This window comes from Symphalangus syndactylus, chromosome 9, assembly GCF_028878055.3.
Source record: "Symphalangus syndactylus isolate Jambi chromosome 9, NHGRI_mSymSyn1-v2.1_pri, whole genome shotgun sequence".
In the NCBI taxonomy this organism is placed as follows: domain Eukaryota; kingdom Metazoa; phylum Chordata; class Mammalia; order Primates; family Hylobatidae; genus Symphalangus; species Symphalangus syndactylus.
Window position 1 is genome coordinate 109,862,243 of NC_072431.2, and position 26,448 is coordinate 109,888,690.

Consider the following 26,448-nt stretch of genomic DNA (forward strand, 5'->3'; position numbering starts at 1 on the left):
TGGGAGGAACAGTCCTCAGAGGGTCTTACGTTCCAGCTAGGACTGCTGAACTCAGGGCGGGGAAACCTTATTCATTCGGGCCCACAGACACCCAGCCCTTTTATGCCCTTTTTCTGTCCCAATGCTTGGCTTCACCGAGCCTGGAGACAAGGACAAACGGCTGGTGGGATATCATTAATCTGCTGTCAGTCTGGTGGACCCCATGGGAAGACTTCAGGGAGGAGAGGTGTGGGAGCCTGGTGAGTGGGTGGGGTGAATTGTGCAGTGGTAAGAAATCCGTGCCATAGATAGAGGCCTGGTTACCTGTCTGTGTCTATTCCCAGGGTGGGGAGGGGAGGTGCTGGCTCACACAGCAGTGGTTCCTTTGAGGTGTGCATTGACAGGAAGCACAATAAAGTGGCTAAGAACATGTCCTCTGAAGGCAAACTGCCTGGTTCCCCTACTTCCCAACTGTGTGGTTGTGTAACCTTGAGGAACATGGGCTCTCTGTTCCTCATATTTCTCACCTGTAATAAAAATCTCATAGGATTATTGTGAAGATTAGTGACTCTATGCAAAGCACTGCCAAGTGCATAGTAAGTGCTCAAAAAGTGTTAAAGACGACTTGTACTTGGGACCCTCTCTGGTTTTGGAGGTAGAGTATCGGCCTCTGATCCACAGCCTAGAGATGCTGTCTCACCTACAGGTACTGGCTCTGTTCTCACCAGATAAAAGGGATGAATGGGGATCCCATAGTCCTCCAAATGGCATTTCCAATCTTAGCTTTCCCAACCCTATCATATTTCATTAAAGCAATTTGTCAAAATGGGGAGGAAACACTCAGACCAGGAGAAAACAGCCAATGAGTTTCCTTACTTTTAGCTCAGGAGGAACTGGGAAGTGTCTAAAACTGGCCCTGGGGCATGGCACAGAGGAGGGACAACACATAGCAGACAGCCTTGGAGACCTTATGACCTCATCCTTAATTTCTTTGAAAGCTCTGGCTCTCCACTTCAGTGCTCCTGTTTCTGCTCTGTATCTGTGCTGAATACAGAAATATCAGTATCTCTGTATCTGTATGTGTGGTGCCCCTATCTCTACCCATCTCTTGATTTTGGGGAAGGTCAGGGCCAGGAGAACTCTAGAAAGAGTCACAGCATGTTGTGTCCTTCCTGGCAGCCACAGCTGCCCCAGTCTTATACTCAGACCCAGGAATTGGTCAACAATGGGAAACCACACAGAAATGGCAGGTTCCCCAAACAAGAAACAGGAAGCAGGTAGAGCATCGCAATCGCTTTATTATGATTTCCACTGTGCCCAGCCTCAGGGCATCAGCTTCTTCTGGAGTGCTGTGAAGGCTGGGCCACGCAGAGGAGCATGCAGCTATAGAGACAGAGAGACAGGGCTTGGGGACGTCCCCCTCAGCTTGCTGTCAAGTTACCTTCCGCAGAAAAGCGCATGGGAAGGGCATGAGGGACCAGAGTGCATTGGATTCCCCCGTGTTACTCAAGTGTTCTCAGAGTCCCTCTCACAAGCTTGGGTTTGGCTGGGGGACAGATCACAGGCCAACCCATGATGGCAGGAGGCTAATCTTGAGGGCCTTTGTGTCACCATGGCTATGGAAAGGCCTGGCTACTTATAACTTGATGTTCTTAACTGTGGGTTGTGCCTACCCAGTGCTATAGAAACTGGAATGTGATTGGGCTTCTTAGTCACTGGCCCAGACCAGAGCTGACCCCCTTTCCGTGCTCTGGGTCACTGGAGCGTGTGGCCCAGAGGGAAAAAGCTTTTCCTTAGTGCTAGTAGAAATTCTGTAACCTGTTTATTTTCTTTCCATGGTTGCCAAAAATAGTGGCAGCAGAAAAGTAACAGCAGAGAAAATGCCCAGTCCCACCCTACACCAGGGCTGAGCCGTCAGGAACAGGCACGATGCGTGAATATCCCCCACTCCAGGAGATCTTGCCATTGTCTGGGTTGCAGCCAGGGGCCCAGAGAGATATCCTGGGCAAATTCAAACTAAGTGGTAGCAGAAAGTAGCAATTTTTCAGATAAGAGCTTGAAATAAGGAAAAGAAAAAAAAATAAAAAAAAGAAAATAGGAATTTTATTTCACTGTAAATAGAGGAGGGGTAAAAAGGGACTGTGGCGACAGGTACTGCCAGGATGTCCTGAAGTTCTGGCATCAAACCTGTTCTGCCTTTTAGGGCCACACATCTATCTGTCTTCACTCTGCTGGTCTGAAGGGAACACGCTTTCAGGATCACTGGAGCCAGCTACCAGTTCTCAGTCCTGCTTGAAATTTCTCTTGGCTCTGGGGTGGGCCTGGCTGGCCTGCGGTCCTGCCAGGCAGCTTCTGCTGACCTTCCCTCTTGGCTTTTGGGCTTCCTGGCACCACTCTGACTAAAGCTGTGAAACCTGCAATGGCTGAGGTTGTGCTTTGGGCTATGAGTCCTGGGTATAACCTTGGGGCTCACTTCCCAAGGAGGTGTCCTCTTCCCAGGCAGTTTAATGCTGTGTTTTCCATAATGGTGACAGGAATAAGGGGACCCTAAGACTTGGCCACTTAAGCAAGGTCAGGGTGACATCCCATAGGGAGCAGCAGGACCAGAAAGGCTGGTATCTGCCCTGCTAGACCCAGGTACTTGGGCTGAGGGCAGAAAGAGGCAATGTCCTCATGGTTTCTACTGCACGTGTCCTCAGACGGAGAGGAGCACTTGAAGGTTAGATCAGTACCTAGAGTGAGGGGACTGCTCCATCCCTGGGATACCCTAGGGGCCCTTGCTCAAGTGTTCTGTTGGGGAAGGCTGGGCTCAGGAGAGGAAGCCAAGGAGCAGACTTGGAGTGGTTTTGTGGCCAGGGCCACTGCTCAGCTGACCCTCGGTCCCTGCAGCTCCACCACATCATCCAGCTGCCCCTTCATTCACATCTGAGCATGAGGAAGAGGAATGCCAGGTGAAAAACGCTTAGGGCAAGTGGGCTTCAGAGGAGCCTGTCTGTAACCCAGGCCTTCCTTGGTTAGAAACACTGATCTCAATTTTGGGTAGCCACGAAGAAAAGACTGAAACATTTTCTCATACCCTTATTAGAGCCAAACGCTAATATTTGTACTTGGCAGAATTTCAGAGTCACAGTGATGGGAGGGCTTGAAAACGAAATGGGCTTCACTGGGTTTCTGAACGTTTTTAACATCTCTATATATACTGCAGAGGGGCTCTGGGGATTAGAACACTGCAAAGAGAGATTCTGGACAGGGGGTTGGGGCAGGGCTTCTGCAACTCTGGACTTGGGGAGCAACGGCACTTCCCCTTTGGTGAAAAGCTAGATGACTGCCTGTGGAGAAAAGGCTGGCTGCTCCTTCATGCTTTCCTGCTTCCTAGGACTCTTGCGGGCTGGGAACTCTACTCTTTGCTGGGGGAAGTGTCCCCTGGGAGCTCTGTGGCAGGCCCTCACCCAGGAAGTTTGCTGTTCTGGAATAGGGAGAAGGATGATCCAAATGGGCCTGCCCCTGTTGTGGAAGAACCCCGGGGCTGCTTTGCCAGGCTTGACCTGGCCCACCGACTCTCCTCACTTACCCATGGAGAGCTACAGGCAGCAGCTCCAAAGAGGTAGGCATCACCTTGATCTGGGAAAGATCAGGGAACAAGATGGACTTCCAGTCCCTGTGACTGATGAGGCAGGAGAAAAATGCTTTTCAGCTCTCAAAGCCTAGAGCTTGTCTCTGCTCAAAATGCCCTGTCTGTGATCGAGCAGCCCAAGGCCAGTGGCACAGGAGACGATTTGCCAGGAGAGTAGGTAAGAGCCCCTGTGCTTAATGTGCTTTAATCTCAGTGCAAAACCCAAGGCCTGGCTGCTTCAGATGCAGTTCTTAGGCCCAGGAGTCCTGTGCTTTCTTTTTCTGACTAGACTGAATAATGGCCCCTCCTATGGATCAATCCTGGGGGACAGCTGAAAAGCATTTCTGAAAGCTGTGGGCCATACACCTGAGCCCAGATTTGTCTCCTGTCTGCTTCATTTCAGTCCCAAATAATCCAACCCCAGCAGCTCACCACCCTGCTTCCAGCTAAGGTGGTTCCTGCAGGAGGAGACTACACAGGGATCTCACGAAGCCCCCAGCTGCAGCTCCTTGCTTTCCTCGAAACATTCAGCACTGAGCGGTGTGTGCTTTCTTCTGTACGCACCCGATTTAGCACAAGGGCCTCAAGCAATGAAGATGAGTTTGCTTCTGCATGACTGCGCTCCACTCCCTTTTGAATAATTCTTGGTAGTCAGATCTCGCTATGCCTAAGTCATTAGGTTGGAAACAGAAGCCTAGAACATGGACCCAATGGCCGGCCAAGATGAGCCATAACACACAGACTGAAGAATTTGAATTTGATGAGTACTTAGGAAGGAGGGCTGGGGCTTGGAGGCCAGGCTTGGTGCTCTTGTGGCAGCCTCTGATTGCCCCAAAAGGCCTTCCATGCCAGGCCCAAGCCCTAGCCTGGTGGGGAAGGACATATGGTGAGCAGCGAGGAGAGGGAGCCACTCAAGGCGAGTCTCAGTGACAGGGAGAAGAGGAAAACTTCTCCTTCTGTAAGGCTTTCCCAGGACCTCCTCTGCAGAGCCTCTTCTTAAGCCCCAGCCTCTTATCCTCTGTGTCAGGATGGCTGACAGAGTCCCGCTCAGGGCTCTGCAGATCTTTCTTGGGCTGTGGAAGGTGTCTACAGTTGAGTTGAGCTGGAACGATGAGGAAGCATGAGTCCCGTTCTCTCCTCTTCCTCCAGAGTGTGCTCTCGTCAGTCTCTGTGGTCGGTGACTTGGGTGAAGCATCTAACACAGAGGGCTGTGGCTCCTGCCAGTGTGTTTGTTCCATTCAGGCCCCCTTGGCCCTAGGCTATGAGCTACCATCTGAAAAATAGGGGCCAAGAAGGCTCACCTTGATTTTTGACTACGCTGCTAAAGACTTTTGGACTCAGGTGACCTGAATGAGAGGTTCCTAGAATCCTGAGTCCCTGGGAAGGGCTGCCTCCCCCTCTTCCAGTCAGGATTCTCCAGGCTAGTTGCCTTCTCTGTCACCACGAGTTGGAATTTAAATAAAGAAAGGGCTGAACTTCAGTGGTGATGTTTAACTCTTTTCCCAGCTCAGTACAGCCGAGGTACGTAATGCACACCTACTAGTAACAGCAGCTCACTGCAGAGGGGATTTTCAGTGGAGAAAGTGGGGCCCATTAGGGTCTCCAGGATCTCTAGGCAGGCATGCGAGTCTGACATGCCCCCTTATTAAGAATCACTTGGCCAGAGACTTATCTATTGGAAATTAGAACTGGCCTGCCTATAGAAGGGGTGAGTAGAGACCCCCTCCTCTATACCAGGGGCTTCACAAAGGGACTTTGGTCCTTTCTCAACCAAAAAGAACCAGGCTTCTGAAGGCATGGACAGCTGGGCAGCATGTGCACATGTGTATAAGTGTGGTGGCAGGTCCCGTCTATGATGTGGGGCAAGGGCGGTCCAGGAGAGGATGCTGCCACAGCTCCCAGGGCTTCTCCTTGTGGCAATGCATTCACTGCCTCTGTTGTGAGGGGAATGGTGATTTCAGTGCCATAAAGCTTAGTGACAAATTAAGATGCTGGCAGTGTCCCAACCCCATGAGTCTCAGTGCCAGAAGTTGGTGGGGGAAGGGAGAAAGGAAAGGAGGGAGAGGACGTCACTGTCCTCAAACCGAGCTTCTCTGCTCCATGCTATCCTGGGGGCTTCAGGTGAATGGCTGCACTGTTGGGGCGAGCAGCCAGGATGTAGAGGACATTCTCTTGCAGGAATGTAGGCCAGTCCACAAATCTGGAGTGGAAGCAAAGAACAGAGTCGTGAGGCTGGTTTGAAGATGCATGAGCCCTGATCCCAGCGGCAGCATGGCTTGGGCTACACAAAACTCAGGGAAGCTTGGCTCATGCCTGACCTGGCTATGGCTGGCTGTGCTACTAGGCCAACAGACCAGCTGGCTGGTCCTATAGACTTGGGTCAAATGTGCACTCTTGGAGCCTGGTTTCTTGGGTGGGCACTTGCTGTTTTGGAGTGGGAGTGGGTAATGCCCTCTCTTACTTGTGTGTTCTGTGGGGGTTCAGAGGGTACAAATGGCCAGGTGAGGAGGTCCTACTCACCTGGACTCCTGCTCTGTGGGCAGCAGGGTCTTGTCCTGCTGTTGCTTGTCCTGACTCTTGCTGTTGCTGCCGGCTGGGCTGCTATCTGCGATGGGACCCACATGGCTGATGCTGCTGGGCATGAGGACATGTGGTTAGGAGTGGGATAGTGAAATGCCTGCCCCCTCCCAAACTCTGGTAAGCCCAAGGCTCTGGACATGCTCATCCAGGCTCTTCTGACGTGTGGCAACATCGAGTTGAAGGTAGAGGCTGTCCTATGCCCTGGCCCGTAGGCATCACCATCCTCTACTTAATGCACAGGAGGCTCCTCTCTCGGCTGTTGGCAGGGGGAGCAGGGAGGTATGGAAGGGCCACTGGCATGGAAAAGGGAGGAGGAGAGGCTGAGTGGGGACCGGGACTGGTAAGGAGCAGACCTGACACTGCAGGAAGGAGCCTCTGGGAACCGTTTGCAAAACCAAGAGTGCTGGGCCTGGCGGCACTCTGCCTCACTGATGGTGCTCCCACTGCCCCGTGCCAGGAAGGTGGCCCGGGCTCGCTCCCGCTCCTTCACTGTCAGAAGCCTCAACAGAGAGTTCTGGGGAAGAAAAGACAAGATCTTAGAGGTGAAGATATCTTGTGAACTGCCAAGCCATAGAGAATCCTATCTCCATTACCACCTTTGCAACCTCCCTTAGAAGCTGCCCAGAGCCCTTCTGGAGGCACCAGCACTTCCAGTGCAGCCCAGGGCAGATTAGTCCTCCTCACGCAGTTTCCTCAGCCTGAGCACCAGATCATCTGTCACTGGATGGAACCTGAGCCCATTCCTGATACTGGTCCCTGCTTGGGCAGGACTCAGTGCTCCCCAAATCTGCCCAGCATGCCTCCCAGGCCCTTGTCACCCAGTATCCCAGGAACATTTGCCCCAACTGGCCCTCACCTGGGGACGCAACTGCTGCAGAAGCAGGAGGGACTCGTGGCACAAGAAGTCAGGCCACTCTACGTGGCCTCGATGTTCAGGGTCCAGGGCAGCAAACTGGCGGGCTGCCTGCTCTTCTTGCTCCTCACTCAGGGCCCTGTCCCGGTCCCCCCGCTTGGCTGCTTGGTGGCGGTAGCGCAGAAAGTCCTCCAGTGTCAGGGAGCAATCTGTGGGAGGCACCCCGTGCTAGCCATGCCCATCCTTCCTCAGCCTCAGGGCACCTCCATCACCTCCAGGGCACCCTCGGGGCCCCCACACCCACAGCTCTTGCTAAGTCTTTGCCTCCCATGGCCAGGGTCATCCAGGCTGTGACAGGGGATGGGTGACTCTGCTGGCCAACAACTCAGGAACAAGGACCTATTTACCCTCTACCCACTAAATATAGAACACTCCTTTCATGGTTCATCCTAGAAAGCCTGAAGGAGAAATCTGCCCGGCCCCTCTCCATCCAAGCAGCACCACCCAACCTTACCAGGGATGACTTTGCACCGCTGAAAGGTCTCCGTGAGGCTGTACATTTCCTCCTCAGTAAGCAGCAAGTTGATGTTGTCCTGAAAATAAGGAAGAGCTGAATCGGTGGCCATACAGGCCAGTAAGAAATGCCAGGGTCAAGGGGGCTAGAAATAGAATTTCAACTGGAAAGCAATTCCAAGATCATCTAATCCCAGCCTCCTATTCACAATCAATGAGATTGAGGCCCCAGAGAGGGGAAAGGACTTGGCCAGGGTTGTCTTTACTCTGGGGCAGAATCTTCCCCAGAACCCAGATATCCTGACTCCAGCACTGAGTCCCTTTACTAAAACAGTGGTTTTCTCCTCTGAGCTAACCTAGGGATTTCTTGGAAGTGCCTTAGGAAGCTGCTGCAGGGAATAAGGGGGCTAGTGAGTAGGCAGGTTGTGAATCCCTATCTCCATCAACCAGAGCGGCTCCATCTCCATCCCTTTTATCTACTTGGCTTCTGTGTTAGGCTGTGCTAAAAATATATTTTAGTTAAAAAAAAGTTTAATCATAGCTCTGCTCCAAGTGGGTTGTATCACTTTAAATAACTCCAGAATGGTTTTAAAAGATGCCATTATTACAAGGCTCCTAAAGCCAAATGAGTTTTTTTGTGGTGCCACAGAAGTTTTAATTCCAAAGGAGCACTGATATCCTATTGTGCTGACATTACCATACAGTCTTTAAACCATCAAAGATCCTTTCTAGTACAAGGTCATTTTCTTCCTCTGAGATACCAGCAAAGTACAAGAGCAGATATTTCATGAATATTCATATGTGGATTTCATAAAGAAATCAAACCATTCTTTTTCTTCCATAACACTTTTTAAAAACTAATATACAATAGTTGTATTTTTCTTTCAAACCATACTTTCAATAAACACCTACTGAGCCCCTAGTAAACACCGGGCACCACAATGCTGTGTAACACTGTGAGATGTTCAGTGTGGCTGAGGTTTGGAGTACGTGTGAGTGTGTGTGTGAGGGAAGGAGGGGGCCTACTATGAAGTACCTCCAATACCCTTTATCGAGCCCCTCACATTAGGTCTTTATTCTGAGGGCAAAAGGGAGCCAACAAAGGGTTTTCAAGTGGGGAATGCTGTGGTCAGATCTCTGGCTGCTGTGTGGAAGATGGATTAGAGGGGCAGAGTCTGGAGGCGTGGAGAGCAGTTGGGGGCTGCTGCAACAGTCCAGGCAAGAAATGATGAGCAGCTAAACTGAGACATGAGAATGAAGAAGGGAAGAGAGATATTAGAGGCAGCATCAACAGGACCTGATGACTCACTGGATGTGAGGCATGAGGGAGAGATTGAACTGGAATTGGTAACTGGGGCATGGTATTACTATTCACAGAGAGAAGGAGTGGAGGAAGAGCAGGTTTGGGGGCAAAGATGAGTTCATTTTGGGGCATGATGAGTGTGAAGTACTTGTGAGATATCAAAGTGGATAAGTGCAAGAGACAGAAAATTTAGGTCTGGACACACAAAAATAGGAGTCATTAGTGTTTAGATAGTGGCTGCAGATGAAGTCACCCAAAGAGGGCGCAGTGAGAAAAGAAGAGTATTAAACAACAGAACCCTGAGAAACATAGGACTGAGACAAGAAACTAACAAAGGGCATTGAGAAAGAATGGTTAGAGACTAAGGCTGGAAAAGCATCAGTAGAGAAGGTACTGGATACCAAGCAAAGACAGCTGCAGAATGTGGGAGGTAATGTTAACGGTGGTTACACCACTGAGGTGGGATTTTATTGACTTTCTATTTTCTCTCATTTCCATATCTTATGCAATAATTCTCATAAAAATACTTAAATCCTAAAGAAAAGAGAGAGGAATAAAGAAGTAATAAATACTTCCGAGAGATCAAGTAAGAAGATGCCTCAGAAAAGGTCAGTGGACTTGACAATTAGGAGGTGACTGGTGACGTTAGGAAGGGACAATTCTGCAGAATGATGGATGCAGAAGTCAGATTAGACGATAGGTGGTTGAAGAACCATAGGAGATGATGAAATTCTTTTAAGAAGTTTGGCTGTGGGGCCAGGTGCAATGGCTTGTGCCTGTAATCCCAGCTACTGAGGAAGCTGAGGCAGGAGGATTGCTTAGGTCTAGGAGTTCGAGGCTGCAGTGTTACGATCGCACCACTGCACTTCAGCCAGGTGACACAGTGAGACCCTGTCTCATAAAAAGAAAAAAAAAAGAAGAAGATTCGTTGGCTGTGAAGGGAAGGAAAGAAAGGAGAGGTACTTGGAAGAAGGCTTTGTAAAAAGCCCAGTGGAGCATGGTGGCAATGATGGTAGGACTGTGTCAGGAAGCTGGGGAGGGAGCAGTGTGTTCCTGGGGGTTAGGGAGGTGACCCCTTCACCCCAGTCCTATAGCAGCAGCACACCGCAAAGCAGAGTGGCTGAGATGAAAGGCTGGCATCTGGAAGGGGCGACAGGCACTAGAGAAGGTCACCGGTACAGCAGGGTCTGCTGCAGTGTACTCCAGGGGGACAGGGGTTTAAGTGGCTGAAAATAGCTGTTCCATAACAAGCCATAGAGGAAGAGTTATTTGTTAGAAAGTGGCACATTTCTGCTTTCGTCTAAGCAGCAGGAAGAAGAGGGGGATCAGCAGGTGCTCCTCACTCTGAAATCAATAAACAATGACGATATCTGCAGGACAACAGATCAATAAGGCAAGACTTGAACTCTATTCAGGTGTAGTGAGAAACGGATATAAATCTGGCTTTCAATGGAAACCTTAGACTCTGTCCTTCATTAAAAGTTAGAAGGCATTTATATATAATTTGCGAAGTTCTGAATCAATAGAGCTTTGTCATTTAATTCACATAATAACCACTTCAAAGAGGAAGAGCAAATGCTTATGAGTCAGGTGGCAGGCTGAGTGAGGATCGCAGGCCTAGGAAGTTTTCCTGTGATAGAATCTACCCCTATTGGAAGCCAGCTGGTTAGGATCTCAGGTTAGTTTTCATATGGATACAGCGAATGACAACTATAGACTAGTAGAGAAAGAATTGCTCCAAGCAGAATTACTTTTGAGTAATTAGGCCCCAGTCAATCTCCTAGCTCAGAGGTTCTCTACCGGGGGTGATTTTGCTACCTTCACATTGAGATGTATGCTACTGGCATCTAGGGGATTGAGGCCAGGGGTGCTGCTAAACATCCTACAATGCACTTGGCCCCCCAGACAAGTAACTAACCAGCCTAAAATGTACTGAGGTTGAGAAACCCCATCCTAGCTCTAGGTCTCTTGTATGTACCATTGGAAAATTCTTTTTTTTTTTTCGAGACGGAGTCTTGCTCTGTCGCCAGGCTGGAGTGCAGTGGCCTGATTTCGGCTCACTGCAACCTCCGCCTCCTGGGTTTAAGTGATTCTCCTGCCTCAGCCTCCCAAGTAGCTGGGACTACAGGCACGTGCCACCACGCCCAGCTAATTTTTGTATTTTTAGTAGAGATGGGGTTTCACCATGTTGGCCAGGATGGTCTCAATCTCTTGACTTCGTGATCTTCCGGCGTCGGCCTCCCAACGTGCTGGGATTACAGGCGTGAGCCACCGCGCCCAGCCCATTGGAAAATTCTTTAGGTCACTGCCTAAAATCAAGTGTTCTAAGACCGGGCCTCCAGGAAAAGTGCCAAGTCCTCTGCTGTCCCTGCAGTCCAGACTTACACAGTAGTGGCAGCTCCAGCCTGTTTCCGTGTGGGCCATCTCCGTCACCTCCGCTGCACTGTCTCCTTGGATGTAGCCCATGCGGCGCAGGCAGCCATCATGGAAAACCCTGGTGCAGACCCTGCACGGGAAGAGGCTCTCAGCTGTCCAGACCTCACAAACATCACACATCTCATCGTTGACAACCTGCAGAAAGATGGCAGGAGGAAACAGAGATGTGTAAACGTAGGCAGCAAGATTCCAAGGCCACTAAGCACAGAGCTACCTGCATGGGCTGAGTCTTCCCAGATTAGCCTAGAGGAACAGCTCCAGCTGAAGCCATCGTCGAGGTTTTCTTTCTGGACGACAAGAACCAGGAGGTCCTTCCAGCTGCTCATGCCTTTGTGACCATGTTTATAAACAGGGAGCTACTAGCACTTTTAGAAAGAACCATCTGTTGTGAGAGATTGTTCCAGGCATTGCAGGACATTTATCATCCCTGCTTTTCTTGGTACCAAACACCAGTAGCCACCTGGTGTGGTGACCTCCCCAAACTCCTCCCTCCCAAATTTCCAAATGCCTCCTACAGGGGGCAGTACTATCCACGGTTGAAAACCCATGGCAGCGGGGAAGAGGGGGAGGGTCGACAGAAGACCTGCCACAGCATCATTCTTTATCATCCATTGCCCCAAGCCTTTGACTAAGATGAATCCAGGATATAACAAACATTTTATTCTTACAGAAGAAATTCAAAGATTTTTTTTGGACTCAGCTCCATTTTTCCGGTTTTAAGGATCACCTTACCCGCATCCATCTTCCCTGTCCTGCTCCCTGATGCACTAAGGCTTGAGGATCCTGTCCTAACTGGATACTCACAGGCTCTCTGGGCTCCAGGCAGATTTCTGGAGGTTTGTCATCATCCAGCTTCCGGGTGGGGCGGATGAAGGCAGGGGGTGTGAAGCGGCTGGTCCTGTCAAACTCCTCAGGCTCCACGCCGCGCCCATCTCGGAGCCGCTCCCAGGCTGCGCGACCGGCACTACTCTCTTCCTGGGCCACCGAGGTTCCTGCTTCTGCTTCCTTCTCCTCCTGTACCTCCTGCACGGAGCCCTCTACAGTGCCACGGCGGGACCCTGGCAGCTCACCTCTGCGTCGGATGGAAGGCCTGTCCCGCAGCCCATCCTTGAAAGCAGACACAGCCAGACTCACCTTCTGCACCTGCTCCACTGTCTGCCGCTTGGACATCAACACCCCCATGGCTCTGTGGACAAAAAGCAGAGGGGCACAGGTTCAGCCAATGGCTGAGGATGTCAGGCCAATCAGTTTCAACCTAAGTGGCAAGGGCTATTAAACAGTTTCTCCCTCTTTTAGAACATGGTGGGGGTGGAGACAGCACATGTTAAGGATCAGAAGATGTTGGTTCTACTTCTTTCCTAAATTTTATTTATTTATTTATTTTATTTATTTATTAGAGATGAGGTCTTACTATGTTGCCCAGGCTGTTCTTGAACTCCTGGGCTTTAGTGATTCCCTTGGTTCAGCCTCCTGAGTAGCTGGGATCACAGGCCTACCACCTTGCCTGGATGACTTTGGTTCGATTTCTGACAGGCCTTGCAACTTTGGTTTTCCCATCTATGGAATGAGGGCTATTTCCCCAGCCCACTTCACAGGGATGTTACAAGGATAATGTAAGAAAATGGGCTTAATGGTGCTTCGTAGACTGGAAAGCACTCTACGTGCATGAAATGATATCTCTGTCTCCCTTCCTGTCCTAAAACCAATTTAGTCCAGGGGTCCTACACCTCTGCTACTTCGAAATGGTTGGAGACTTCAGAATCCAAATTTCTCCTCTACCCTGCAAGAAGACTCAAGGCTTAAAACAAGCTGGCAGCAACACAGTTCAGGCCTTTTGAGACAAGAAAAGCTCCTTCAGTAAGTGCCATGAACAATCCATCTGGGGCTAATCCTCATCAAATGCCTACTTTTTAAGTCAATGAACTCCTAGTTTTAGAGGACTCCTGAATTAGTCAGTAAGGAAACTCTGCCACTTGTATCCATGTGGTCAAGGTCACACAAACACTCCTTTGTCCCCTCTCATTAGTAGCTGTGCCTCTCTGTGGGTCTGTTTATCTCTTACAGACACTGGCCTATTACAAAGCTCTAAGGTACCTCTTACACTTCTAAGGCTGCACTAATGTCACTCCCACATTTTCTGCTTTAATTCTTCTGAACCGTTTAAGAAAGGTCCATATCGTTTCCAAGTTAAAAAGTAACATCAGACCTGCTCTTCTCTGCAGTACCAGAGCACAGCATTGGACAGTGAGGGCATGACAGGGCACATTGCAAAGCTGGTCTGCTATTTCCTAGCCTGAGGAGACTTAGTGGAAGTCAGCTGGGGAATGCTTTTTGTAAGTAAACTGGAGCAGAGTCCATTTTAGCCTTGCTCTCAATCCATTCTAATCAAGGCTTATTGAACAGTATTATGTGCAAGGCACCAACTACTCATCATAGGAAACAGAAGACAGGAGAACAGTCTCACCACTCAAGCTACTTAATATTAGAAACCAAAGAAGTCAAAGTGCTGAGAGTACCTAAAGGAAGGCGAGACCCACCACACTACTGGTGGTCAAAGTGGACCCTGAAGGATGCACAGGTGGTTATGCTCAGTTTGTTTGGGGGAAAAGGTGACAGCAGGTAGGAGAAGAAGTAAGGCCAATTCAAAGGTTACTGTTAATATCATAGTCCAGACAAGAAGTAGACGGTTTAAATGGAAATGATGATAGCAGGAATAATACTGACTGACTGTATCTGTTACCATGGAAATAGAATTAGGGAAATCTAGGAATAAATTGATAATTGATTGGATGAAGGATAAAGAGAAAGAGGGCAGGTTTTTTTGTTTGTTTGTTTGTTTTTTTGAGATGGAGTCTCACTCTGTCGCCCAGGCTGGAGTACAGTGATGCGATCTTGGCTCACTGCAACCTCCGCCTCCTGAGCTCAAGTGATTCACCTGCCTCAGCCTCCTGAGTAGCTGGGACTACAGGCGCGTGCTACCATGTCCGGCTAATTTTTTGTATTTTTAGTAGAGACGGGGTTTCACCGTGTTAGCCAGGATGGTCTCGATCTCCTGACCTCATGATCCGCCCGCATTGGCCTCCCAAAGTGCTGGGATTACAGGCGTGAGCCACCGTGCCCGGTGAAAGAGGGCAGTTTTAAATGGACTAACTAGAAGAATGGTAGTGCCACTTACAGAAATTGGAAATAAGAGGGATAATTAAATTGGATTTTGTATATGTGGAATTAAAGATGTCCCTGGGACATTCAGGTGTCGGGTTATCCCCTGATTAAAACTTTCAGTGCTTCCTTCAGCTTTCAGGAGGAAGTCCCCACAATCAGTCTCTTTACTGTGGCCTGTGAGGCCCTGCACGGTCTGGCCTCCCTTCTTTACTCTGTGTCCCAATCATAATGGCCTTTTTTCAGTCTTTATTTGCTATACTCCCTTTGTTTTGGGGAAGTTTGAACATTCCTCTCCACCTGACTAGTGCCTATTTGTCTATCAGAGCTTAGCTCAAGTCTCATTTCCTCGGGGAAGTCACTGCTGACTCTAGTCCAGGTCAGAGTGCTCACAGCACCATGCCCTTCTGCTCTGGGCGCTTATCTTCATCATTACATATTCAATAGGATGATTACTGATCAATGTCAGTTTCCCCTATTAGACTGTTTTATCCCACACAGTACCTATCTCCACTGCCTAGCAATGTGTCTGTCTATTAAGCATCTAACAGAATAGATTCTTAATAAACATTTTCCAATTAGCTAATTAATTGTGGAGAATTCTTTTTGCTTTTAAAAATGAAACCTTAATACATGTACTATCTGATGACAGCCCATCTTCTTTTCGGAAACACTGCTTGTATGTGCCACAATGGTGCGAACTCCTACACTGCTCAGGTGCCTGCCTTGCCACTACTGCTACCAAGGAAATTCATATTCTTGAATTTATAAACTGATTGATAGGAAAGGAAAGAACCACCTCCCCGACTCCATTTATAAATTTGTTTGTAAAACTGAAGTATGTGACAAAGGAACACTGACTTTAAATACTTAATACTGCCTTAAAGGGCAGTGGCACAGGAGATTTATTGAAGAAAGATTTGTTGAGCAAATTCAGGAAATCATTTAGGGTATTCATGCCTCAGTGGACAACTAAGAATAAATTATAATTAAAATGAAAATATCTTCATCCCCAAATAAATTCATAAAAAATTGTGACTACGAAATAATTTTTTTCATCAGCTGGAAACAAATATTAAACAATAGGGAAATAAATTATGTACCATGAAAGACCAAAGAACACGGAAAACACTGAGGTAGAAGTATATTTATTGGTGGGAAAGATACTCAAAATATGCAAACATATTAACAAAAATAGCAAGTTACAAAAATGCTCATGTTATGATCTAAATTTTGTACTGTATGTACTTTTAATCTTTTTGTAATCTATATTTTCCAATTCTCCCACATTGCACATTAATTAGATAATACAACAAATCCTAGGGTTGGCAATTTGATGACTTGTTTTGGTTTTGGGTCCCCTGTTCTGTGATTCAGAACCTGTTGCTGGTTGCTTTGGGCTTTAGTTCTCTGTCTGTTAATGAGTGTATTTGGAACATATAGTCTGAAGCATTTAGAATGCTCATGTTGTTTTTCATCTTCTTTTAAAAGTTCATATGATCTAATGAGGGAATCTAGCCAGGGTGGGGTGGGGATGGAGAGAAGAGTATGTATATGTTAAATTTTTTGCTGAGGCTTTGGACCCAGTGGGTTCTTGAAGTGACAGGGTTGGCCCTGTAGTCCCCAGATGCTGCTCAAATGCCTCATGGGCAACAGCGTGTTCGATGGCTGGGTGGGATGCAACTCCCCAACTTACAGTGAGAGAGGCACCCCAAGAGAGAAAATGCAAAACTGACAGATAATTCTTCATATTTTTATTTGAGCATATTTTTATTATGAGCAATTACATTTTCCAGACCACTAGGTTTTCCTCAGAAACCCCAAGGCATGTTTCTCAAATATCATGTTTCAACTGTGGCTCAGAGTAAGAAATGTATTTTATGTGATAACCCTGTAGACACATGTGTTTATAGATCTGCAACTGAAGTCAAAATTTTGTGGAACAATCATACTTTTACTACATGTGATGCTCCCTGATATTTTCTATCCTATTTCATTCAAACAACCCTGACAGTGACTCTCTGAAATGATTTCATTACCTACTAATGGATTTAAATCTGCAATTTGAAGACACACCTCTAAAAGACAAGGATATAAGGAAAGCGCTGCCCTTAACTGATGTGGTGAAAGATGAACAGTTTATTCAAGCTTCTCTTAGGAGTCTGTGTGGTTGGAAGATCCACCAGAGATGGACAGCTACTAATACACCTCTGACTAAAGAAAACCTGTTGTATCCAAGAGGCTGGTGCTCTTTCACCTGTGGGTATATGTAAAAAAAAAAACTTTAGCTAGGCATAGTGGCACATGCCTGTAATCCCAGCTATATGGGCAGCTGAGGTGGGAGAACTGCTTGAGCCCAGGAATTCAAAACCAGCCTGGGCAACATAGCAATACCTCATCACAATAAAAAAAATGATTGATTGGAGCATTCTTTTTACAGTGATTAAAAAGATGGAAACAAATTGGGCATGGTGATTTGCTCCTATAATCCCAGCTACTCGGGAGGGTGAAGCACAAGGATTGCTTGAGACCAGGAGTTTGGGTCCGTAGTGTGCCATGACTGTGCCTGTGAATAGCCACTGCACTGAAACCTGGGCAACACGGTGAGACCCTGTCTCTTGAAAAAAGGTGGAAACAACCTCAATAGGGAAATTACTGAATAACTTGTGATATATTCATGCTATTAAAAAAGAGAAAAAATGATTTAATTATTTATTTTGAGACGGGGCGGGGGGGGGGTCTCACCATATTACCCAGGCTAGTCTCGAACTCCTGCACTCAAGCAATCCTCTCACATAGCTGGGACTACGTGTCGTGCTAATTTTTGAAAAATTTTTAAAGAGACAGGGTCTTGCTATGTTGCCCAGACTTGTTGATAACTCTGGGGCTCAAGTGATTCCCTGCCTCAGCCTCCCAAGTAGCTAGGATTATAGGTTCCAGCCAGAGCGCCCAGCTTGATTTAATTTTTTAAACACAACAACCAGAGCAATGATTCTTAATTGGTGAATTGGCTGGATCCTGTGGCAGGTGGGAGGTATATATCAGAAACACCGGGAGGAGGGGAGAAATAAGTGAGTTTCAAGAGCTTATCAATTATATATTTATATTTGGAAAACAAATATTAAAAACCATCTCTGCTTTTTGTGTGTGTGTGCCATAGACTACAAAACAGTGAGTTTGAGAGTATCTTCGTGGTTCTTAGGGCTATACAGAAGGTACTAACTCTCCAAATAGTTGGAGGCAGCCTCCTCCCAGGAGTTATATCACAAGTTTTAGGGAACAGTCAAGAGACTTTTATGTTTATCAGAAGGAAGGCATACACTGGAAAAAAATAGTTGAGAAACACTTATTTGGAGATCTGGAAAAAACATACTAAATTCCCCTTTTCAAGAACGATTCATTAGAGGAAAACCAATGGTATGCCTTTGTTTTTGGCTTTTTCAGATGCTTTAATAAAAGTTATTGAACAAAGACCAGCCAGTTAGGAAGTTACTCTATAAGTGAACTTACTCATTAACAGAGAATCACCAAATTAACCACAGACACCTCCCAACACACTGTAGATCCGCTATAACCCATTATTAACTGTAAGGATATCATTATTCTTTATAAGGATACCAAGAATAGCTATGAAGCTATCTCCATGGTCAATTATGTCATTGCAATGGTTTTGGGAGTTTATCCTTAAAGCAGTTTCTATGAAGACTGAAGCTGACATCTACTAGCAAAACAAACATAAAAACAAACGCTTTCCAGTCCTAACCACAGGCTCTTGGAGCACTGCTATTCCTTTTACCTGAGATGGTTCAATCTTGTAGACCATTTTATGCCTGTAAGGGCAGAAATGCAAAGTAGAACTATTCACAGTAAACCATCAAAATCCAAACAAGACCACCAAGTCATTTTGAATTGACATGACTTTGACTTTGACAGTAAACTGTGAGGACATAACAGAATTCAGCTTTAAAAGTGAGTCTAAAACTCTTAATACTTAATGGAGAGGATCAAAACTGTATACAAAAGACACTTTGATTAAAAGTGTGTGTGCTGAAATATCCAAGAAGTGCACCTGGGATGTTTGAGAACTAAACAAAATCAGCGCAGATTTTTAGAGAAACAAGTGGTAGTGATTGGTGCCAGGTAAAAACAAATGCCTGTGTATAAAAACCTGGCCTCTCCTGTGCTGGAAGAAGTCCTAGGAAAAAGAGAGTTAAAAGGAAATCAAGTTGCAAAGATCCCACAAATTATACCTAATGATTACTTCTTTCGCTGGTGGGTGGGACTGGGGGTTTCTGCCTCCCTAAAAATGATGAAAAGAGGCCAAAAAGATATTGTCCCAAGAATTATGTGGCTGTCAGGGAATTTGTGGTGTCTAGGGAAGGCTTGGAAAAAAACTCAGGGGAGAGGAGCAGGTGATGGTAAATAACAGTGGGGCAAGAAGGTGGAATAGGGCCGTCTGACTTCATGAACTGGAAGAAATGGAAACAGCAACAAGTAGAATCTGTCTTGGGTAAGAGAAGCATGTCTAGATGTGTTTGTCAGGCAGTAAGACATATGTGGGCAGCTTGGAATGTTTGCAAGACACACACATTTTCTGCAGAGCACCTGCTTAGAATTCAGCGGGATTATTTATAAGGGCAAAGTGGTGGGAGTAAGAGGAGGAGGGGCTGCTCTGCAGCAGGAGCTGATAGAGAAATAAGGAAGGGGAAGGAAGCTGGGGAGCCTCTATTTCCCAGCACTCTCTTTTTTTTTTTTTTTTTCGAGACGGAGTCTCGCTCTGTCGCCCAGGCTGGAGTGCAGTGGCACAATCTCGGCTCACTGCAAGCTCAGCCTCCTGGGTTCAGGCCATTCTCCTGTCTCAGCCTCTCCGAGTAGCTGGGACTACAGGCGCCCGCCACCACGCCCGGCTAATTTTTTGTATTTTTGGTAGAGACGGGGTTTCACCGTGGTCTCGATCTCCTGACCTCATGATCCGCCCGCCTCGGCCTCCCAAAGTGCTGGGATTACAAGCGTGAGCCACCGCGCCCAGCCTCCCAGCACTCTCTATAAAGATTCAGAGCTGTGGAGAGCCTGAAGGGCAACACTCCTGACAGGCAGGAGTTTCCTCATGCAGCCTGTTAAATGTAAAGTACATTTACTGATTTTCTCTTCTTAAAACTTATGTTTCCAGATGGAGGGTGGTTCTAGGGTCTCACTATGTTACCCAGGCTGGCCTCAAACTCCTGGGCTCAAGTGATTCTCCTGCCTCAGCCTCCCAAGTAGCTGGTTCAATCTGATTCTTGGTATGGGAATGGAGGCTGTTTAAAAGGCTCACAAGCAAGTAAAAGTGGCTGCCTGGAGGTCAGGGCTTCCCTAGGAAGGAACAAGGCAAAGAAAACCTCTGAGTGAGGGGAAAGGGAAAGACAACCAAAGAGAATGGTTTGAGCAAGTGGAGTAAAGGAATCTGTGTTTCACTGAGATCGGGAGGGAGAAAAGTAGAGACAGTTCTTACTGACTTCCACAGGGCATGTGGCACTCACTTTTAATCAAAGTGTCTTTTGTATACAGGTTTGATCCTCTCCATTAAGCATTAAGGGTTTTAGCCTCTTAAATCTTTGTTGAATGAATGATGCAGAGATGACTGGGCAACATAAACTATTTAAGATCATAGTGTCTTTTCTCTTTATCAAATTGGCCAGACAGACTAATGATACCAAATCTCCAAAACTCAATTCTAGAAACTATGTAGTCACCAGCTCACATCATCACATTCATCACATCTACTCTATTTCCCAAGAGGTGGCACCTGGACAGTGAGTCAGGGCTAGCAGGGATGAGAACACGAGGGTGATTTTTCTCTGACGACAGAGGAGAGCTAAGAAATTCTGCAATTTAGCCGGTTTCTACAATCACAATGGTAAGAAAAAAGAAGCCAGTATTACCAAAGTCAACAGTCCCCTGCATTTATGCTGTGTCCTGTGGACTATGGTGAGGCCCACAGGAGGGCAGTTGCCTTAAGGACACAAGTAGAAAGTGTGAAAATGCACTTCCTTTGTCCTGGATTTGGAATTTAGCATGAGCAGTATCTGCATGTACAAGTGAAAAATTTCAAGGTGGTCAACAATTGGTTCCTGAAAGCATGTGCCCAAAGGGCTGAGAGCCTTAGGAAAAGCCACATGCCTAACACAGAAGGTGACCAGCTGCAAGAGCGTGGAAAATCAACAGAACCAGGGTCTGAAAAAAAAAACGCTGAATGCATAGCACAGACTCTGAGCTTACTGTGAACATCAGCATCAACCTCAAGATTTTAAGCAAAAAGAAACCATCAAAAAGAGTTCTCTTGTGGGTCTTTGAGGAAATCCAAGCCCCAAGGGGTCCGATTGCTCTCCAGTGATGGCTGTTGCTTTAGGAAAATGCAGTGCCTCACTACAGTGCTCTTGGAGCCTATTCCTACTCAGACATTTTGTCACCTGGCAGTAGCCTAGAAACTAATTTTAGTATTCATGTTTGTAGACCCTGAAAGGTCTACTTGGTACCTCCCCACCTCTCTTCATTCAGCCTGTTTATTCGGGATGACACAGTCACAACTACATGGGGCTTTTCTGGGGTTTCCAAGGAACAGAAAGGCTAAAGACAGAAAAACTGTCTTTCTGGCCTCAGCTCAAGACTACAGGGCATCCTGCTGCTGTTTAATATTTACTGAAAGCTCACAAAGTTCTAATATATATGAGAGCAAAATTATGGCATGAGCTTAGCCTCTTAGGGCCTGAGTCTTCATTAAAAGCCACAGTGTTGACTTCCCACAGAGGCAGAGCAACAGTTAAGGAACATCACACCATCAGTGATTGGCTGGTGAGACTGCACTTAGCAAGCAGAGCTTTTCAGCAAGATGGAGAGGCACTCCCTGTTTTCTGCTCTGGTTCCCTGAAACACAGATTCAGCCCCATGTAATGCGATTATTACACCTTAATTATCACCATTTACTTCTCTGTTGATTCTGCAGACTTTTGCTGAGTGCAGCCTACTCTGCATCAGGCACAAATCAGGTGCTTAATAACTGACGGTAGAATGAACAAATGGAAGCCTATTCAGCCTGTGAGAATGCAGTGAGTATGTGCGTGTGCAGGGGGCATAAGTGTAGGATTGAAAAAAAAAAGGTGTTGCTTGAGCTAAATTTTGAATATGAGTAGGAGTTACATCAGTGGATAAGGAAAAAAAAAAAAAAAAAGCATTCCAGGAAGAGGTAACAGCACATGCCAAGGCATGGAGCTATATGGGGACTCCATCATGACTTAGATGGTATGAAGCCAGCTTGGGGGCTAGATAGAAATAGGCAAGGAAACGTGTCTTCACATAAGAATTAGCATCAGCCCAAAGAACTGGTTTGAGATAGTATGCTTAAAATATTTGTTAGAAGAGAATATGTGTTTGAGTTTCAAGGAGGAAGAAAATCCCAGAGAATTGGATTTGCTGAGGCCAGGAAGAGGGACTGCCCTTATAAGTTCCAGCACTGACCAATGAGTGCATCGTTTGGCCCTTAGGACCCAACAGGAAACTCCTTCGCAACCTAAGCGCTCGTAGGTGGTGATTGTAGTGAATCATTGGGGCTTTCCCTCTGGGAGACTCCTAAACCTCAAAAAAACAAACATACAAAAAGAGAGAGAGAGCCAATTAGCCCACACAGTTCTGCTTTAGTGAGAGGACCCCAGTAAGATGAAGCATTTCTCAAAACCAGACAGCCAACATATCTCTAAAAGGGCTTCATAAACTGTAACATGCTATCCAAATAAAAGGTTCTGTCATTACTATCATAGGAAGGTAAAAATGTGGTCAATTTACACTCAGAGTATATGGGCAAAGATACTTTTGGCAGGGCACTGGCAGGAGGGCTGAATGTGGCTGCCAGAGGAGGCATAGCACAGCAGCTGAGTTTCAGTGATGCTTGGGAAAAGGCATACTCTGTATTGGTTCCTGTAGATATTCTGTAATGCCATAATTTCCCCCTTACTTTTCCTACTCTTTATAGTGAATGATTAGAGAAATGCAGACTGATTCTATGGGAACACCTCAAGGGCAAGAAACTCTCATATTTATCTAGCATAGTGCCTGGCAAGTAAGTAGCACTTAGTAAATGTAAGTGAGTCTCTGAGGGGATTGCTGGAAGAGTGGGGAGAATGGAGGGGGATGTGCTAATGGAAAAAATAATCATGTCTTCAGCTGGGCACTGATGGTCTTGGTTTCTTGGTCCAAAGCTGGCAAGGAATTCCTGTCAGAATTTGGTCATTAAGATTGAGGGGTGGAGTGGATAATGATATTCCCATCAGAAATGAATAAATCAATTTGGGACATGAAGATAGCAGAAGCCAAGCAGCAGTGCTGGAGAGAAGCGTGTGGGACTAAAAGATAATAGATTCTGTAGCTAAAGAGAAGGGAAACTATATTTGCATAAATGTGATCCACTTAGGAACAGGTGTAGTGGAAAAAATTGCAAGGAGTCGGGGAAATGGGCCTGGGGAAGTCTTACTATCCATGTTGAGGAAAAGGAATGGCAAATGTTAGAAGAAGACAATGTTAGAAGATTGGAGAATATGTGAAAGATCAAAGGTTGAGAAATCCAGACAGTAAAATCCAGACACATTTGGGTACACTCAAATGAAACTGGGTGAGCCGTTCTCTCCCCTTTTATTTCCCTTTGGAGAGAGCATTTTTGAGAAGATTAAGGCCACCTGGTGACATCTTTCATGCACATTCTGGAATGATTTGATTTGCAGACTCATGCTGTGACTAGGGAGAGTTAGGCAGTATTCTTAGGATTTTTGATATCTTAATTTTTACCCAATGCTGGACATGGGGAAGGTGATATCCAAGGTCCAAGATTAGGGGAGAGCCTGGATCCATTTAGTGATTTTTCCAGGGTCACGAGTGGGTGTGATAATAAGCACCCTCAACAAAAGACCAATTTAGGAATAAAACCTCAATGACAAATCAGTGAGCTGGAACAAAGATCATATCTTCAGGTTTGGTCATTCTGACTTCCTTTAAATATATGCCTACCTATTTATTCTGATCTGTTAAGCTGATCAGATGGGTTTGAACTGAAAGGGGGATTATGAACAACTTTACAATGGGGAGGTCCTAACCAACATAAACCTTTGTCAGAGTTTACTCCACTGAGTTGCGCGCAAGGTAGCATCACTGAGTTAAAAAAAAAAAAAATCTAACAACTGGTAAACTATGTTGTTCTGTTTTCCCACTAGCTTGGTCTCTCTTCTCACTATGTAATTCCAGGAGCCAAAGGAAGCCGCTTCTATTCAAGGAGGATTTAACTAGGTTTGACTGTGTGGAAGAAAGCAGGGAAGGGGAGCAGGAAAACCCTTCCAGAATGGCTCTGTAATGAATATCATTGCTTGGCCCTCTCACCACCCCATTTTTGGACAAGAAACCAGAATCCATCCTTGGGGCTCAAAGTTGAACTCTTGGGATTCAGCTAGAATGAAAACAACGAGGGGGCGAGATGAGGAGGCAACACTATGTCTGGCGCAGACCCTTTGCGCTCCCCCTAACAGACTCCCAGTGAGCCTTCCTTGGCTCTGCACCTTTCCTGTCCTCCTCCTCATGCAGAGGCACTCTTGGGCAAAAGTGTCCTGAGTGCTATCTGTGGATCATTGTCCACCGGTGCATGTAGTCAGAGGGTCACAAGGACAGTGTGGATGGTACTTCCTAAAAGTGATCCTGTCTCTCCTTTCTCTCCTTCAAGTATTCTGCAGCAGGTAGGGTGGCCTTGGGACACTCCATCCGCAGAAGGGTCCCCCTAGATCCCCAGAGTAACCCAAAAACCACACCCAGAGGCCTCAATTAAGTCCAGAGCCACCCCAAGGCATCATGACAGTGGGACTGCCAGTGAAGGAAGCCACACCCTGAAATCTGGGGATTCTGTGGAAATTAGTTCCTGCAGCAATCTCATGGCCAGTTAAACTGTCCTCATCCACTTATTTAATCATCACATTTACTGAGCTTGTACCATTGCAAAACCCTATGCTTGGCAGGCACCTTAATGCAACTTATTAACAAATATCTGTTCTTTCTTCTGCTGCTCCTTAGTACTTTTTCCCAAATAAAATTTGAAAAACATTTTATGATTATGTTTTTCATCAGCTTTGTGACCTTGGGCAAATTGCTAAACCTTTCTGAGTCTCAATGTTTAAAAGGGGATAATTTCACAAAGCTGTTGTAAGAGTTATATGAGATGTTTAAACATACCTAGTATAGTGCCTAGCGTACTGGTGCTCAACAATCCTATACATCCTTTATTCCTTCCTTCAAAGGCCTTTCCCTCCAGGACCTGCCAAAGTCAGTTGTTCCACCTGATCTTACTGCTTCCTTCTGGACGGTCAAACCCAGGGGCTCAAATCTCCTATCTTTGCTTTAGAGGCCTCACTGGTCCTCATCCCCCGCTTGGGGCCCTGTGCTGTCCCAGCAGTTTCTGCCTCCACTAAAATGCAGCGTGGAGCAACTGGGCTACCATGGAGAAGAAAAATCCGAATGGGGAAAGAGGAGGAATGGAAAGAGGCTGCAGTCCTAGAAGGCCCCCACCTCTGGGCCACGGTTTGGGGATACAAGTGGGGGGCACATGGAACCCTACAGGGAGGTCAAGGCCAAAGTCCTTGGAGCCGTGGGAAGTCACTCATGGATCCCATGGCAGGACCCCCCTCCCCAGTCAGAGGTTGCTTCCCACAGTTCTAGGGCACAGTCTCAGGTCCTCCTTTTCTAGGGAGCCCTCTGGGGGCTCCACCACCTCGAGGCTCCTGCGGCTCCCCTATGTTCCCAGGTGGTCTTCCATGAGCCAGCTCCAGAGACCACCCTTGTGCCTGCTCCCACAGTGACACAGAAGGGCTCTCTGGGGCCAGTCCCCTCCACGCTGGGGCCCCCTATGACAGCAAATGCAGAGAGCGCCCCGGGAGTCCATTCCCACAGGGGGTCTTTATGGGGGCGGCTCCCCACAGCACCTCAGGGACTCCCCCAAGGCGTAGAGGCAGCTGTCACTCGGGGTTCATCCAATGACACGGGGGCCACCTTGGAGGCGGCTCCCACACAAGCACCTCAGAGTCCCGGAGGACTGTCCGCGGCCGCAGACCCGCCCCTCAGGTGACGGCCAGGTCCCCGCCGCCCCCGCCCCCGCTTACCGGGACCGTCCGGGTGCGGGACGCGGCTCCGGGGCGGCGGACTCTACACCGCGGGCCCCGCGCTGCCCACGGCAGCCCGAGAGCCGGCGTGCTGGGCCGAGCGCCGGCAGCAGGCGGCGCGGGCGGAGTGGCAGGCTGAGGAGGCGGCGGCGCGCGCGCCCCGAGCACACCCACCCGCCCCGCGGGGCTGCGGCGCGTGCACCCGCGCGAGGTGCCCTAGGCCGGCCGGTGGGCGCGCCCCGCCCCGCCCAGTCCTCTTGCGCCTCCAGGCGCGGCCCTCGCGGCTCCGCGGGCGACGGGTGACCGGCGACGGGCGCGCGGGCGTGGGGCGCCGTGGGAATGCGGGAGGACGGCGGCCGGCTCCGATGAGCAGACGGCCCAGGTGCCCGTGGGCGCCCCCCACGAGCGCCCGGCACTGCGGCGCGGGGAGTGCGCCAGCGGCCGACTGCGGCAAGGACAGTGCCCGCCCGGAGGAGGCGGCCCGGAGAGGGCGCCGTGGGGGGGCTGGGGCCGCTCACTGCTCGCGTTCCGCGCCGGGGGGAAGGCGGGGTCCGGGTGGATGCCGCCACCAGCACGTGCCTGGGGTGGGGAGAATGACTCATCCAGCAGGTCCTACCAGCCGTCCCCCGCAGGGCTCCAGGCTCAAGACCCTGGCACTGGGGCACTCACCTTTGCAGTACCCCACCGGCCTCCGGAGGGTCCCAACGAACCTTCACATAGTCCTCGGCTGGCCCAGCCTACCCTATGCGCTGTTTTCTGGGATTACTGGTTTTTCATCTCCAGCAGCGAGGCTGTGCTGTCGTGTAACCCACTTTTTGCTGCAGCAACCTCATCCCTCATACTATCCAAA

General features: G+C 48.0%; 1 protein-coding gene across 4 annotated transcripts; it reads right to left on the minus strand.

Annotated features, from left to right (window-relative positions):
• Positions 1-1,259: 1,259 nt before the first annotated feature.
• PHF24 (PHD finger protein 24) lies at positions 1,260-26,448 on the minus strand. 4 transcript variants are annotated; one of them, XM_055293860.2, is made up of 8 exons: positions 26,268-26,448; positions 12,082-12,463; positions 11,227-11,412; positions 7,540-7,618; positions 7,029-7,234; positions 6,526-6,686; positions 6,113-6,226; positions 1,260-5,792 (listed from the first exon to the last, which is right to left on the minus strand). In XM_055293860.2, exons 2-8 carry the CDS (start codon positions 12,457-12,459, stop codon positions 5,696-5,698), a joined length of 1,221 nt encoding a protein of 406 aa, XP_055149835.1. In that variant the 5' UTR covers positions 12,460-12,463; positions 26,268-26,448; the 3' UTR covers positions 1,260-5,695. The 4 variants fall into 4 exon arrangements, with proteins under 4 accessions (XP_055149835.1, XP_055149836.1, XP_055149837.1 ...); XM_055293861.2 differs by lacking the exon at positions 26,268-26,448 and adding an exon at positions 25,599-26,051; XM_055293862.2 differs by lacking the exon at positions 26,268-26,448 and adding an exon at positions 25,599-26,048 and having other exon boundaries at positions 6,113-6,223.